Genomic DNA, 15,626 nt, shown 5'->3' with positions numbered 1-15,626 from the left:
TTTTTGATATATAATCATATATATTTATACACAAATTAAACTTATTATATCTAATTATGCAAATTTATATACCAAATATGTCCATACAATTTTATACATGGAAAATTTTTTACCGGGTAATAAAGTAGCAAAGTAATAAGTGTGCATTTATATCGAAGTAACGTTTTTTTTTTTGAATAATTTAACAAATGTTAAAAGAGCGGAATTGACTCAACGCTAAAAAACATGGTTGCTTCTCAGCTCTATTTCCGCAATCTTTTTTTGTTAAACGTTGACATTTAGCAACTAATTTGGCCCTGAACTTGAGAAATTATTTTGAATCACGTTAATCGCGATATCTTGAAGACGACGAAGAAGAGCCCTGTTGGCCAAAAACAAAAGTCGCTTTTGCAATGGTCCCCCGAAAAGAGCGCCAAAGATAGATTTGTTTGCCGTGCCAATGACACGCGCATTTGATTAAATTCGATGCAACACCGGGTGTGTTGAGCAGAGTCTTTGAAAACTCTCTCGAGAACTCTCACCAGACATTCGGCACTGTTGCCGAGGCCGAGGAGCTGCCTTCCACCACATGACCCTCTCTTTTCTCCCCGCTTATTCTTTCCCTGTCTTTCGACGAGAACCCGCTTTAGCACATTTTATTCCTCTCTCTTTCTTTCTCTTTCTCTACTTCTTGTGTTTGTCTCTTTCTCTTCAGCCGTATCCCTTCCCTTTCTCTCTCTCTCTCTCTTTCACGCAGCTTGTCGTCGAGCCGCTGTCGAGACTGAGGTCTGCGTCGGCGCCTGGTGACTGGGGTAGTCGGCGATGTTGCCGGTTCGTTCGAACCGGTGCTCGCCACGAGGAGAAGTCCGCGGTAGGAGTCGTGGCCGAAGCATCAGTCCAACAGTCGGTTTTTGCTTTTGACGCGCGGCAGATAGACGCAGCTGTGGTTTCGCTGAGGCGCGATATGCACGAGCGTGTCATGTGACACGCGTGATAAAGTGGTGTACGTCGCGGCGTTGCTGTACGAAAAGTAACAGTCATTATACAGTCGATAAAGGAATAAAAGAAACGGAGGGAGAGAGAGAGAAAGAGCGAGAGGAGGGGAGAGAGAGAAAGAGAGAGAGAGAGAGAGGAAAGGATAAGAGGAAGAATAAATTGAAAATAAAATTGTTTTCGTCTGCATATTCTACGTGTGTGCATTTTGTGTGCGTTAGGTGCCGAATATAAATTTAATACCGCGAGTAGTACCGCCTCTATTGCGTGATTGTTGTGTTTCTACCCCCACGACATGTAACATATATCGGCGATATACTGTACAATACCAGCGAGTACAATTATGCTACCGGCGCGACACAGCGACGGGATCGACGGACGACGATACGCTGCCAATACCATTATCAACGCGCCGTCATCCGCCGTCACCGTCAGCATCGCCGCCGTTGACCGCCGCACCAGGAGACAATTCTTCTTCAACGCACCTGTCGTCGTGAAACAACAACGTGTCGGATTCCTTGCGAACGGTTAGAGAGGGCCTCCTCGACGAATTTTCTCTTTCTTTGTGTTACTACCGTTCCTCCCTCCCCCCGTTTTGTCTTCCCGGAGCAAAATATTCGGGATAGCCTGCAGGGAAATTACAATTGTGATTCTCAGTAGGTAGGTAGGTAGGTAGGTAAATAGATAGGCAGTAAAACAAAAAACAAAAAACAAAAAATAAATAAATAAATAAATAAATAAATAAATAAAATTCGGTGCACAGAGAGAAAGTTTTTAAGAGCAGTGAGAACACGACAGCGAACATGTGATCGAGTTGTTCAAGTATATAAAGCTTGTTACTCTATAGAAAAAGAAAAAGAGAGAAAGAAAGAAAGAAAGTAGAGAGTCCGTTTTCGAGACGTATATAAATAACATGTCTTTTGCTCGATCGATAGTCTATTGTGTCGATAGAATCTATACGATTGAGGCGAAGAAAAAGCGTGGGTGATAACGGTCAAACGAATTTGTCGCGAAGAGGTTTTACTGTCAGGACATGGGAGATCGCTGTATTCGTGCAAATCGTCACATTGCAGGTCTTAGGAATGCGGGAGCGGGTGGCGAGGGGAGGTGGTGGTCCGTACTCGAAATGGTTGGTCTTTCTGGTTGCGGTAGTAGCGGCGGTGCGGGTTGCGGGTGCGCCTTCGGAGATACTATTGTCGTCGGTCACGTCGCGAACAAAATGTCCCGATGGTTGCAAATGCGCGGACAACAACGGCAGCAGCTTGGTGTGCGTCGACCGCAGCTTTCTCGGTCTTGGCTTACCAAGAGATGTTGCGAGCGTGTCGTTGAGGAATGTTCAGGCGGCTGCAATTCTGGTAGCCACTCTCGAGACATCCGAGAAACTGCGAAATCTAGTTTGGACGTCAAGCGGCATCAAGAGGGTGGATCCCGGCGTGTTCCGTGCCAACACGCTGCTCGAGCGCCTCGATTTAGGTGATAACCGGTTGGCCGAGTTGCCGTCGGACGTCTTCCATCCGTTGCATCAACTTAAGTACCTGAACCTCACCAGGAATCGGCTGTCCGCGCTACCGCAGCTATTGTTCCACGGCCTGGATCGCCTCCAGGAGATCCGTCTAGCGGCGAACTTGCTCTCCGTACTGCCTTACCAGGCTTTCGCGCCCGCTAAGGAGCTCACGCGGCTCGATCTCAGTAGTAATCTTTTGGTCTCGTTGCCGGATCACAGCTTCCGACCGAATCACGAATTGCAAGAACTTTGGTTGGCCAATAATAGATTAATGAAATTACCGTCGCGATTATTTTCTGGATTGTCGCAACTGAAGGTGCTCGATCTTGCCGACAATGAGATTGACACGTTGCCACGCGGCCTCTTCAACGATCTCACGGCCTTAGAGCATCTCGATCTCGAGGGCAATCCGATAACGCGTCTCACGGACAGCACGTTTCGAGGTCTTGCCAATTTACGATGGCTCAGTTTGAATCGTTTGCCGATCTCGTCGCTGCCGGAAAACATCTGGCGGCCTGTCAGCAAACTGAGGATCCTTTTGTTATCAGGGACCAAACTAGAAAATCTCCGAAACGGAAATCTAGCGAGTTTAGCAGAATTGGAGACTCTTGAGATCAGAGATAGTCCGTTGCGAGAGATCGGTTATTCGACGCTCAACGAAACACCGTCGCTGCGTAGAATCGACCTGCGGAACAACGATCTGGTTTTTTTGCCAGCGAACGTGGCGAATCTGCCGCTTCTGAATGAGTTGCAACTGCAAGGTAATCCGTGGGCCTGCGACTGTCGTATGTTCTGGTTTGTTAAATGGGCGGAGAGCAGAGCGCATTTGCAAGCGACCTTCCAAAGCGGGCTCAAATGCGGCCACGAAGTGAACGGTGGTACCGTAGACACCCTGAAGACCTTACGCTATCTCAAATGCAGTCCGCCAATTCTGATCCGTGCTACCAGCACTCAGCAATATCTTCTTCTGAGCTCGGTGTTGCTGGAATGCGAATTTAGTGGAAATCCTGCGCCATCCTTGACCTGGGTCACTCCGAGCGGTCTGGTTCTCCATTGGATGCCGGATCCGGGTTTTCCCGATGCTTTTGTCGAACATCCGCACATACACCGCTGGCTGTCGACCGAGCCGATCGTCGACGACGGTCGTATACGCGTCCTGGAGAACGGTTCCCTCTACATCTCGACGTTACTGCGGAAAGATGTGGGCAAGTACAAATGCACGGCGGTCAATCCGATCGCAAACGAGACCGTCTACGTGACTCTTCACATGGATCCGATAACCTTACACAATATCAAGGTCTTCAGCATCGTTATTGGCGCGATCAGTGCCGCGGCGTTTCTTTTGCTGACGTTGTCATTGCAGTTGCTACAATATTTGTTAATAAAGTAAGTATCGGTAGAGAAGTAATAAGAATAATAATAATAATATAAAGTTTCGTATATACTTTTTAACGATTGTGTCACATACAGTCCAATCTTCAGTCAGTCAATAGGGTTCTTAATAGTTCGAGTTAACGGTAATTGTCAATTTCAAAGAGTAGAGCGTACACAACTATATTATCAGGGAAGGTCAGGCGCGATCGATAACTCAACCTGACTGATTTCTTCCGCATCGCACTTTGCGATGACTTTTTCAGTAACACTTTCAAATTTTTTCGCAGGTGCGGATGCATTAAATGGTGCTTGTGCTGCAGGCGCGTGGGAGTGACGCCACGGGCAAAGCAAATTTACCAAATGCTCGACAACATCGAGCAGTACAAGAGCCAACAGCTTGAGAGGCTGCGGGAAAATTACACGCAGCAAGTGCACAGAATCAAGGACAACTGCGTGCAGCAAGTAGAGTGGATTCGCGACAGCTATGAGGGCCAGATGCGTCACATACGGGACATTCGCGATTACGGTACCAGTCACCTGACCGCGCTGAGGGATCAGTATTACGATCAGGTATACAATATTATACTGTGAGAGAGTTCTCGCGCAGAGAAACGAACTCTCCTCCAGTTATATACTTTTTCTTATCGCGTTTGGCATTCCTATCTAATCTACGTATCTCTGCGGAACGATTTGCGAAGTTGCGCGCAAAGCAACAAAATGTTGAACGAACAAAGCTAAATGTTTTGTCTTGATTTATATATCTCAGTATTAAAACCTATATATTCTCCCTTGTATAATAAGACGTAACAAAAGCCCAATAATTACGTAACGTGTAGCTTACTTAACTATTGCTTGCAATGATAACGAGATAATTGCGAGATAACACTTGCGTGCGCGCAACGAATACGTATCTAGCTGCGTATTTAATTTAATTTTTTTTTTTTCGTTTCATGTTTTCGCAGGTAAAACGAGTGCGAGACTACTCCACCAGCCAGCTCAACTGGGTGCGCGAGAATTACGTCTTCCAACGAAATAAAATTCGCAAGTTCAGCGCCCACCAGGTGTTGCGATTGCGCGAGAGTTACAAGTATCAACAACAGACGTTGGCAAAGGTGCTGGAAAATCTACCAAACTTGTACTTCGACAATTGTCGAAGCGGTTCGTGCGGCAAGAGCGGGTCTATGGTGTTCGACCCAAGCAAAGACGACCTCAACGGTATGGATACTTATTTTAAGGCAAAGATTGACGACTTGACACCAGGTCCGAGTCTCGAAGATGTCAACAGCGAGTATTACACACCAACCGAGTTGTCGTCAACCAGTCCGCATGGTCAGAATGTGATAGAGAACATCCATATTAATTATATAGAAGAGAGCGGCCCGCCACTGCCTCCACTTCCGGGACCCGTCGTCTCAGTGTTACCTGCTTCGTCGATGCTGCAATGCATCGATGAGTACGGTAGTACGTCATCCATTTGTAACAATTACGAAAATAATAAGCCGATCTTCAAAGGTGTCAGTGGTACGGCAAATGTTCTGACTAAAGAATCCCGAAAGAACATGTCTGAGGCTCTGGGTCTTCTAGCACCTAGCAATAGTCTCCCTGATCTTCCACGTGAAACCAAACTCTAGCTGCCGGTAAATTGAACCGCCGTTACAGCGTATAAAACTGGGTTCCTGTTTTATTGTTTAAGTTATCAGAAACACACAGAGAGAAAGAGAGAGAAAGAGAGAGAGAGAAAAAAACCTGTTTCCTGATAGTGATAAAATAGTAGCGCGGAGTGCGGAAAATTTGAGAGAGGATGTTCGAAAACCTTCTTCCGAGTTTGATCATTCAATTGATGAACGGGGAAGAACTGCTTTAAAGAAGAAGCTATCAGTGCCAAGAAAGATTCTTCTTCTGTCGGGATCGATGACCATCGATTGCAGAAAGTGTGTGCGTGTGCTAACTTCGGAGAACAAACAAAAAAAAAAAAAAAAAAAACAAGTACGGACAGCCTCCAAGAACTTTATGACGAGGTCGACAATGCAACTCTCATGGTCCATCTCATTGCAACGTGTGCTTTTTTTCGTTGATAATAATCATCCGTTTGTTGAAATGACCGACGGAGATTAACAGAAGAGACGCGAACTGTGCAGCTGTCCCCCACTTCTGGCTGTAAAAATTCTCTTTCCTCGTAAAAGGGCGATGAAAAAAAAACAAAAAAAAACAAAAAAAAAAGGAAGGAAAAATAAAAAAAAACTTCGCCTAGTTGTCAATTCCATAAAAATCTTGAGAAGAGTTGCGATTTCCGCGAGAAAGTTGTCCTTAAATTCTTCTGTAAATAGAACGTGCATAAAAGTTTTGTATCAGTGCCCGCGAGAAAGTCGAAGGATCACACCCTCTATTGCGAAAGACTGAGGCGGCAAAATCGGCTCGTCCGCCATCGTTTTAATTGCTCTTTCATCTTCTTCACCTTGATTTCCTCGTGAGTAGTTGAAAAGCAGCGAAGAACAACACGTTTCTTTCGCACGCATTCTCTTATATATATATATATATATATTTTTTTTTTTTTTGTTTGTTTATTTTAAAGCTTGTTTAGCGTAGTACATTACAGAAAAAATTGCTCGAGATAGAAGTACATACTTATCGAAAAGAGAAAAGAAAGAAAAAAACCGTATACCACAGAAAGTAACAAACGTACGTACTTAATTTTTTTTTTTTTAATCACCGCAGCAACATATCCACCAGTCACTTGAGTGAAAAAAAAAGAAAAATAAAAATACGCGAAAAATATCGCAATATATTGGCTGTTGGGGTATTTGAAATAAAAAAAAGTGGCGTTTAGAAGAGAGAGAAAGATTGTATGTAAATTTTTATGTGCGATAAATAATTGATCTTATACAGGTTTTGCAAAAATGCATTTCTTTGTTGAATAAATCCTGACGTAATCATCTGCAACCATTATCTACGTAATTAATTCCCATCCAAACAACAAATTCTATCTCGGAAAACTGAATGGAGAACTGAACGTGTAGTTCGTGATATTTTTATAGCATATTATATTATTCTAAACAGAAAAAAAGAAACGCTAACTACAACAATTACCAACAAAGCAAAGTCTATCCGCTTTTCGGATAGTTATTGTTATTATAAATTGACTTATAAATCCATAATCACGCGAGCTCTACTCAGCAAGACAAAATATTTTTAATAAACGTTATTTAAAAATATAAGATAATTGAAGATTTATAGAACTTCGAATCAAAAATAAAAGTAGACATACCTTTGTCCAATATGATTTAATATCCAATGGCAATTGATTCTGTTTGCTGACTCAACAGCGATCAAATTACAAAAACCGCTCAATTAAAAGCAAAAAAACAACGATAACAAATATTGTCTGCAAGGTGATATGGAACAAAAGTTAAAGATTCTTTTTTACAGTAAACAAGTTCTCTTTTAAGATACTTTAAACACTTGTTTTGAAAAAAAAAAAAAGTTTTGTTAAATTTATTTTCTCAAATTGTTTGATAATCTTCGGAACTTTATTACTTTGTTCGTATTTTTATTTTTTTGAATAAAATCCGACACAACGCAAAGTTGATCAAATCAATGAACGAAAAGAAATCGGTGATTTAGCAAATCTTTGTTCAAAACATCGCTCTTATTATGAGAATGCGTCAATCGTCAAAGCAATTGAATTTCGAAGAACGCGTATTATTGACGGAAGAGATATAATAACAAAAAAATAGTATGTTTACAACTGATCATTCACGTAAGTGATATACTGTCGATCGTGGAAGCAACTAAATCACTACGATACTATAATATGCGAAAAGAAAAACGTCCGCGAGACCAAGAGACCATTGCCGTTATTTTTGGATTGCGTCAGTAGCGCGTTGCAAGAGAGATAAAATTTTATCATACCTCCTCTGGTAAACGGAGAGAAAGACGAATCCATGGCGGAAACCGCAGTAGTTGGTCTCGACATCGCAAGTATTGTTACGGGGGAGAGTGATATATATATATATCACTCGCCCCCTTTTTTTCACTATATATATATATATATGTATATATATATATATATATATATATATATATATGTGTGTATATATATATATATAAGTGTATATATATATATACACTTTATAGTGAAAAAAACTTAGATAATCTAACTCCGAAAAAAAAAAACAAATTATTAAGTCAACAAGCTCGAACCTAAAGCCGAAGCCAATATTATCTCAATGAAAAGTTGAATAAAGGCTTAACCGAGGAATAAAGTTTGTTTTTTAATACAGAGATAATACAAGTAACGCTACTCGTTATATAAAACAAAACATTAATTTTTCGAAAGATATTTACTTTACTTCATTAAATTCTTTGTGTGTGTGTGTGTGTGTGAAAATCAACAAGAAATTTTCAATTTACTAAAGAACATTTATTTATGATCGATTAAAATATTTGCTTCTGCTGGAATGTAAATTATAAATGGAAAACAACTCATTTCTCTTTTTTTATGGGCATTTTTATAAATACAAATTTGTGAAAAAAATATATCTGATATTTTATATTTTGATTTAACTAATTAAAAACATAAGTCAAAATTAAGTACATCTTGAACACGCAAATAAACATTGCAATTATAATACGAACACATAATTATTACCGTATGTTTTTTTTTATAAATTCTATCACAATAAAATAAATATAAAATATTACGTAAACTACTTTTGACTACCCGAACGTAAAAATACTTTGCACGATAAGAATATGATTTGGCTATATCCTGAAGCATCATTTTGTACAAAAGTACCTTAGCGCAAAATAAAAAGTTTTTATTAAATTACATTTTAACGGAACATGACAATGTTTAATGAATATATTTCAGATAATGGTGCAAATGTATTTAGTCGTAAACGTTTAAAATTTGACAGCCTTTATTCAAGTTTTTTTTGGGGAAATTTATTTCTCGCTTTGCAAGTTTTTTTTGTGTTACGTCATTTTTTATAGATTATTACTCGAATATTAGTACTAAAGAGAAAATAGGACGGTCAAAATAGAAGAAAGTAATATACGACTGGTGCATTCACCTGCGTATTTCTAGCTTGCAGTTAAATGAGTATCGCTTATTGCAAAACTGAAGAACAAAACTGAACGCCTTTTTGAAGAGTAAGCAAAAAAATGAGAAACTTGAGATCTACTATGCATGGAAATCAATTTCAAGTTAATTGAAAGCTAAACTACGGCACAGCACATCGAATCTTAAGCGCGAAAATCTTTCTCTGTTCCTCTTCTCATAGATAGAAAACTCGTACTTATATATGCTTCCAATGTGTATATTTTTTATATGACATCGTTTTAAACTGCTAAGCCTTAATCAGGAGGCAATGCTCGTGCAGCGCGTATAAATTAATGTGGTAAAAATGGTACTCGTAAAATAATCGAAATAATCTAACATGCACAAAGTTGCTTTCTGAAAAATTTTTTTTTTTTTAGAAAGCGCATAATGTGACGTAATTAATATCACACTATTATTATTGTTGTCGTTGTTATTATCATTATTATTAAGTCTAATAAACGACAATTTAGAAGTCTTAGAAATTAAGAATGTAAAATTTTAATAAGTAGTAAAAATAATAGAAGTTGTTGGTTAATTAAATATTTACGAGATACTTTAATTTTTGTATTTTTTAGTTTTGCAGATAAAATGCAATTTTATTAATAAAAATTCGTTGATAAACTAAAAAATAATTACATCATTGTCAATATATATATGTGTATATATATATTACGTGTGATATTCACATACGTATGTATAGAGTGCGTACAAAAATAAAGTATAAAATTTCTATTCTATCTGTTGATGCATAAGAACTTCGTGAATGCCAGTTTTTTTTTTTTAGAATATTATTGTATTGTAAACAAAAATAAACCATATTGTTTATGTATGTAATGTACATAGAAACGTTAGTCCAGTAGAATGTAACAGTGAGAGAAAGAAACTTTATTTTCTTAACACACAGGGAATGTTCTAACAGTATTAACCGTTAGTCTAAAACACCCTGTATAATCTCAATATTTTATCTAGCATTTTTCTTAATCTTCCAACAAACGGAATTAGGATCATTTTTGACTCGTGAACCGCTTCTTTAAATTAGCCATATTAAACAATAAAAATTGTTTGCGGAAAATCGAATTCTTCTGTATTACAGAGTCAACAATGGTCCCAAGTCTGCTATCAAGAGAGTTCAACTGTGATTTGTAAACTTTGAAAGAACACATTGTAACAGAACGATCAAGAATGGAATTCGCGAGAGTAAAATCCAATATATTATTGGATGTCATTTTAGTAAAAATTAGTTGTAAATTGAGGATTATAATAAAATCTTCCTATATAAAAATGTGACTATGAAAATAATAATTCCTCCGAGATGTTTGTTTATATATCAATTTTGCTTACTATTTTCTTCGAATTATTTCAATTGCGCATACAAGAAGTATGCTTATTTAAGACAAAAATGTGCAGTGAGTAAATTTGTATTCCACAATTATTTTGTAATTATTGAATTTGTTAAGACTAGCAACGAGCAGTAAATATTTACCAGTATACACAAGTAGGGAGATTGCTTACGTCACAGACTCGAAAACTATGTACCAAAGAACAAAAGTCTGAAATGCTAAATCTTTTTTCACACTCTAACGCGCTTTCTTATTTTCAAAATTGTAGAGACTAACTTTTAAAACATATTCGAGCAGTTTATCATATATGTTCTCTTCGTGTGAAAGAAGACGAATATTGTTTAAAATAGTTTTAAATGGTTTGCTAACAGTCACTTTTCGAAATTGTCAAGTTTTCCATCGACAGTTTCGTATTTTTTATTCCAAGTTGTTAAGAGATATATAAAAAAAAAAAAGAGATACCTAATTTGTCAATATAAAAGATACCTAATTTTTCTTTAAAAAAACAGCAGCACCTATCTATATATCAAATCTATAATTTATTCTACTATTTGAGCAATGTTTTTTCGGAAAATGTTGCAACAAACTGTCAAACGCAACTAAGTTGTTTTAAAAAGTTGTGATTTTTATTATATAAAGGACCTAAATCTATTTGTGTAACAAGAGCAACTCTAGTTCGCTTTTGCGAAAATAATTTTTATTTCTCTCAACTGAGATAATGACATCAGCAAAACTGCTCAATTCCCATTATAGTTATTAAGTTAATAAATCTCATTGTTTATTGCAGTACTCAATTACTTTTCATATTATAACCCTTTCTTCTTTCCTATAGTATACTCTAATTCAAATATAATCTATAGTATACTCTAATTCAAATATAATCTATAGTATATATATCTATTTCTCTCAAATATAATCTATCATAAATTGCTTTAAAATATCGAGATTAGCATAACAATGTTAACAATGACGAGATAAATAAAAATATGTAGTAAAGAAACACCACGTGAATATAAATCAGAATAAAATAAATTATATAAATTTTCTATGTAACTAATAAAAAATAAACGCGCATATATATTACGAGCAATCTAATTTGTTTATTGTGTTAAGTTTATTGTATTGAGTTTTAATTAATTAATTAAAATACGATATAATAAATATAAGAATTAATTGGTTTAAAAGCTTTTTCTTTATCATTTTCAACAACAAATAATTTAATAATAGAATATATAAAATAAATCCTATCTTCTTTTTCCTCACAAGATGATAGCACACCCCGATATGACGCAAAACGTTTTCATACGTAAATTTCCATTTGCGATAAAAAAAAAATTGTATTGGTACATACCTTTTCCTGTGTCCGATTCCACACGATTACGCTGTGACCACTATTGATCAAATTTTTCACAATGCCACTACCCATGATGCCGAGTCCAAGAAAACCAAATTTGAGATTAGATGGAAGAATATTTTTGTCTTTCAGAGTTTGCGACATAGTTTCAACATCAAGCGGCGGCGTAACCTGAGGCAAAAAATTAACGAGTTATAGGAATGTTACGAAAAGCTCATTGATCTGGAAATGGTCAAAAACGAGAAATGTCAAATATAGTAGTACTGAAAATTTTGAATATTTTGCCGTTTATTTAAATTTACTGTTTTTTTAATGTTCAAATGTTCAAAAGAAAATGTTCTGTTTGAAAATAGGACCACGAAACCAACAGGTGGTAAAAGAATCGTCTGACGGCTAACTACGGCACTGGCATAGAACATTAGAGTGTACAGGATGTTTTCCGCGCGTATGCCTGCGATCATCAGTCTGTGACATCGGACGGTAAAGACCTAACCAAGCTACATATGTACAACGATCTCCATGTGCGATGTATATTTTGTACCTCTCATAACATATAATAGCAATAGTCTTGTGCATATTGAAAAAAAAAATAAATCATTGATACTTACAGGTCTGGCTATATTTGCTGGTCTATTCAAAAGCGAGCCTGTTTTTCTAGTTGGAGAAGAATGATTTACTGTAGGACTGATACTGCCGAGTCTGTTGCTATTACTAGCATTTGATTCTCTACGCTGCTTTTTAGCAGGTCGTCGTTCACTTGTGTTGTTGTCGTTTATCCGTTTAGGTGGTTTTGGTGTTTCCTGTAATAATTTTTTTCAATGTGAAATTAGAGATACAATTTAAATTATTATTTCTACAAACATTAAAAATTTTAATTACAAATTTTTACTTTTAGTCTTTGTAGAAATACAAAAATACACACACGCACGCATATATGTAATATATAAAATATGTACACGTACATAATTTATATATATACACAAAATATAAATTACACACACACACACACACATACATACAATATTGATTCTTAACCTTGCGTGGTTTAGATGCTTTCACAACAGGCTTTTTTTCAGCAGCTATAGTTTCTTCTTTAAGTTTGTCAAACAAAGAATCCGGATCCAACCCGTCATCAAACACCTAATAAATATATGTAAAAACTTCAATCATTTTTAATATTAATAGACAAATAAAAAAGATACATAAAGAGATATACATTTATATATTTTATTTTTAATTTTAATATAAAAAAATTAATATATAGAAATTGTATACTATGATAAAATGTTATAATAAAAAAATTTTTATTAACAAAAAATGTTTATATTTTATGTATAATGTACTTGTTAGAGTCACACTTTAATTAATTAATAATTGATTATTGAGAAAACACATGTAAAAAAGATATTACAAATATATAATATATTAATTTTACAAATACATAAATATAACTTACCTCTCCTTTGGCAATAAAATCTTCTATAGCTTCAACGGCATCTTTAAATGCACCAGATTTGCTGGACTTCACTAGAGTATCTTTGTATTCTTGGTATGGTTTAATGTGAGACTCTTCTATCCATGCACTATAAAAAAACATATTGAGAAATTTATTGAGAAATAACTATTATTAGTCTACAAATAAGAATAAATAATCTGTAAATAGAAACTTACTAATTGTTTGTGCCGAAGAAGAAAATACACTGTACTGGTCCCTTTTTTGTATTGGCAGGCTTCTTTAAATCCTTTGAAGGAACTGACACCTTTGAATACCATTATAAAATTATTATAATAGTTAATTATTATTATAGTTATTATAAAATTTAATTTGTGATATGGTAAATAAAAAAATTGTATTTTTAAAATAATTATTTTGCAACTTAGAGTTAACAAGCAATATTACCAATAACAATATCCTTAAATATATTAAGAAAATAGATAAATTGTTCAAAATTTCATTACAACACAGGACACAAATTATCTGTACAATTGCAACATGCCTCTTTCTTCAAAAAAAAAAAACAAAATTTGTTTTGTATACTTTTTCATTGCTAAACATAAAGTGTATAAAAAACATATAAAATTTATAAAAGATACAGAGCACATTTCGAAGCATATCTCGCTATAATCTGTCTACGATCCCCGGCGTGTACATTCCGATATATAAACGGGAGTCAATATTTCAGACATTTGAGATTAAAAAACAAAAAAAAACTTATGTTTTATTTCTTTTTCTCTCTCTCTTCCTCGAAAAAGAAGGTATACTAAATTTATTGTGTTTCGAATGTGAAAAATGTAGCTGTGTAAATATTACATATCCGCGTATATAAAGTGGAACCGTTCGCGCAATATGACGGCTTGACGTCACGCGCATTTCCACCAATTAAAAAATACAAGACAGATTACGCGGGATCAATTCTCAAGTCTTCGCCGATAGTGTGGACATCGGTCTCCCCGGTGTTTTCGTCAAATTTATCGCGACAACAAGAAGCTTTCAATAGCTTCAGAGCGGATGAAAAATAAATTGCGCAGAGAGAGAGAGGAGAGAGAGATAGAGATAGAGAGAAAGAGAAAGAATTTCCAAGAGAGAAATTTAGGTTATATTTTCTTGGTTTGCGCGCCAATTTGAATTCGAAGGCCGGGTGTGGCGGGAGACGGCAACGCGCGCGATGCGATGCGGGTTGCAAAAGCCCATTGGCGTCGACAGCTGCTGCGTCGCGGAACGTTGATCGGCGACAAACAACGTCGGCGACGCGGAAACGAACAAGCCGCGGACGATGTTAAAATCCGCAATTGGATCGCACGACGCGCGGGTAACTAACTTTGCTCCGCGCGCGCGCGCGCACGCGTGAAAAGAAGAGCGCGAGCCCGCCTTGCGACGTTTCATCGCGAACGAAAAAAGGGGAAAGATTGGAAGAAGAAGAAGAAAAGGCGCACGCTACTCACCCGGCCGGGCCACGGCGAGAATCCCTTCATTTTCGCCCTGAAATCCAGAAACAAGACCAGTTGGAAATTAAATTTTACACACAAATTCACCAAACTTTGATAAGACGCGACAACATTTTTTGTATGTATACACACTCAATCATAATATACACACCATACTAGATCACCCAGTTTGAATACCTCCGACATCGCGAAATCAAGGTTGAACGAACCCACTTCTGCAACAGTCAGCGTGCGACTGACTGACGAGAGCGTAGCGTCACTTATCCGCGACGCGACGTGTGCCAATCGCCTCTCCCCGCGCCCGTCCTCGTCCTAGGTTCCAGCGAAGCTAGTCAAGCGAGAGATTGTTTCGCGTCTCGACGATATTTTCGAGATTTGCGGCGTTACAAATTATCAACAACAACGCGCGCACCGTGCGCAATTGAGAGATCGCGTTTGTATTGTTATTTTAGACAAAAAACGAGAAGAAAACTTTTCAAATTGCAAACGTCTCGCTTCCGTTGACAAACGTGGTATCCGGTGGCTGCGTTCCCGTCCTCAAGCCTCGTTTTCAACGTATCGTCACCCACGGCCAATCAAAATTCCGACGTTCCGAGACAGATGTTAGTTGAGATTGCGATTGTTCGAACGAAGAGTTGACGCAAATTATCGTCGAAAAATGCGATTGAATTAAATTAAACAGTTAAATTAATATTTCCGAGTTTCTCTAACACCGTTCGAGAAGAATTTGCAAAAATGAAAGCAGAATCTGTCGGAGAATCTGAATGGATTTGCAAGAAGCGATCTAAAGATCGTTCTATATAAAAACGCAAAACGCGAATCGCAAGTCGCGGGTCTTGTGTTTAATTACGTTGGTCGATTGGCTTTTGATCAATGTATGAGTTTCTTATACAGGGTGTCCCAGAATTGCCGTACAATCTCTCGTAGGCAGATACAGGGTGATTCAGAACAACCCGTTATCCTTGAAAATACATATTCTTGACTAAATTCTAAGACAACTTTTTATTTGGCAAAATTTTGTCTGAAGCTTACTTT

The 15,626-nt window shown here is 37.1% G+C and overlaps 2 protein-coding genes across 3 annotated transcripts in view; one reads left to right on the top strand and one right to left on the bottom strand.

The window, feature by feature from the left end:
• The window catches only part of LOC109860023 (putative oxidoreductase GLYR1 homolog), a 32,159-nt gene extending 17,311 nt beyond the window's left edge, over nucleotides 1-14,848 (bottom strand). The window contains exons 1-7 of the mRNA XM_020438857.1: nucleotides 14,743-14,848; nucleotides 14,589-14,625; nucleotides 13,317-13,405; nucleotides 13,102-13,228; nucleotides 12,681-12,785; nucleotides 12,254-12,445; nucleotides 11,643-11,816 (exon numbers count right to left, since the gene is read on the bottom strand). Coding sequence (XP_020294446.1) covers nucleotides 11,643-11,816; nucleotides 12,254-12,445; nucleotides 12,681-12,785; nucleotides 13,102-13,228; nucleotides 13,317-13,405; nucleotides 14,589-14,625; nucleotides 14,743-14,777 — 759 coding nt within the window. The 5' untranslated portion in view covers nucleotides 14,778-14,848. The remainder of the gene's footprint in view (nucleotides 1-11,642; nucleotides 11,817-12,253; nucleotides 12,446-12,680; nucleotides 12,786-13,101; nucleotides 13,229-13,316; nucleotides 13,406-14,588; nucleotides 14,626-14,742) is intronic.
• On the top strand, nucleotides 833-7,213 carry LOC109860022 (leucine-rich repeat and immunoglobulin-like domain-containing nogo receptor-interacting protein 2). Of its 2 annotated transcripts, none has more exons than XM_020438855.1 (4): nucleotides 833-1,632; nucleotides 2,046-3,862; nucleotides 4,138-4,420; nucleotides 4,813-7,213. In XM_020438855.1, the coding sequence occupies exons 2-4, from the start codon at nucleotides 2,055-2,057 to the stop codon at nucleotides 5,479-5,481; spliced, it is 2,760 nt and encodes a 919-aa protein (XP_020294444.1). In that variant the 5' UTR covers nucleotides 833-1,632; nucleotides 2,046-2,054; the 3' UTR covers nucleotides 5,482-7,213. The 2 variants fall into 2 exon arrangements, with proteins under 2 accessions (XP_020294444.1, XP_020294445.1); XM_020438856.1 differs by having other exon boundaries at nucleotides 833-1,644.
• Nucleotides 14,849-15,626: the final 778 nt, after the last annotated feature.

The sequence above is a fragment of the Pseudomyrmex gracilis genome, unplaced genomic scaffold (assembly GCF_002006095.1).
Source record: "Pseudomyrmex gracilis isolate BER0280 unplaced genomic scaffold, ASM200609v1 scaffold_314, whole genome shotgun sequence".
Classification (NCBI taxonomy): Eukaryota; Metazoa; Arthropoda; class Insecta; order Hymenoptera; family Formicidae; genus Pseudomyrmex; species Pseudomyrmex gracilis.
Note: the sequence above shows the minus strand (reverse complement) of the source record. Positions and strands in the feature narration are given on the sequence as shown.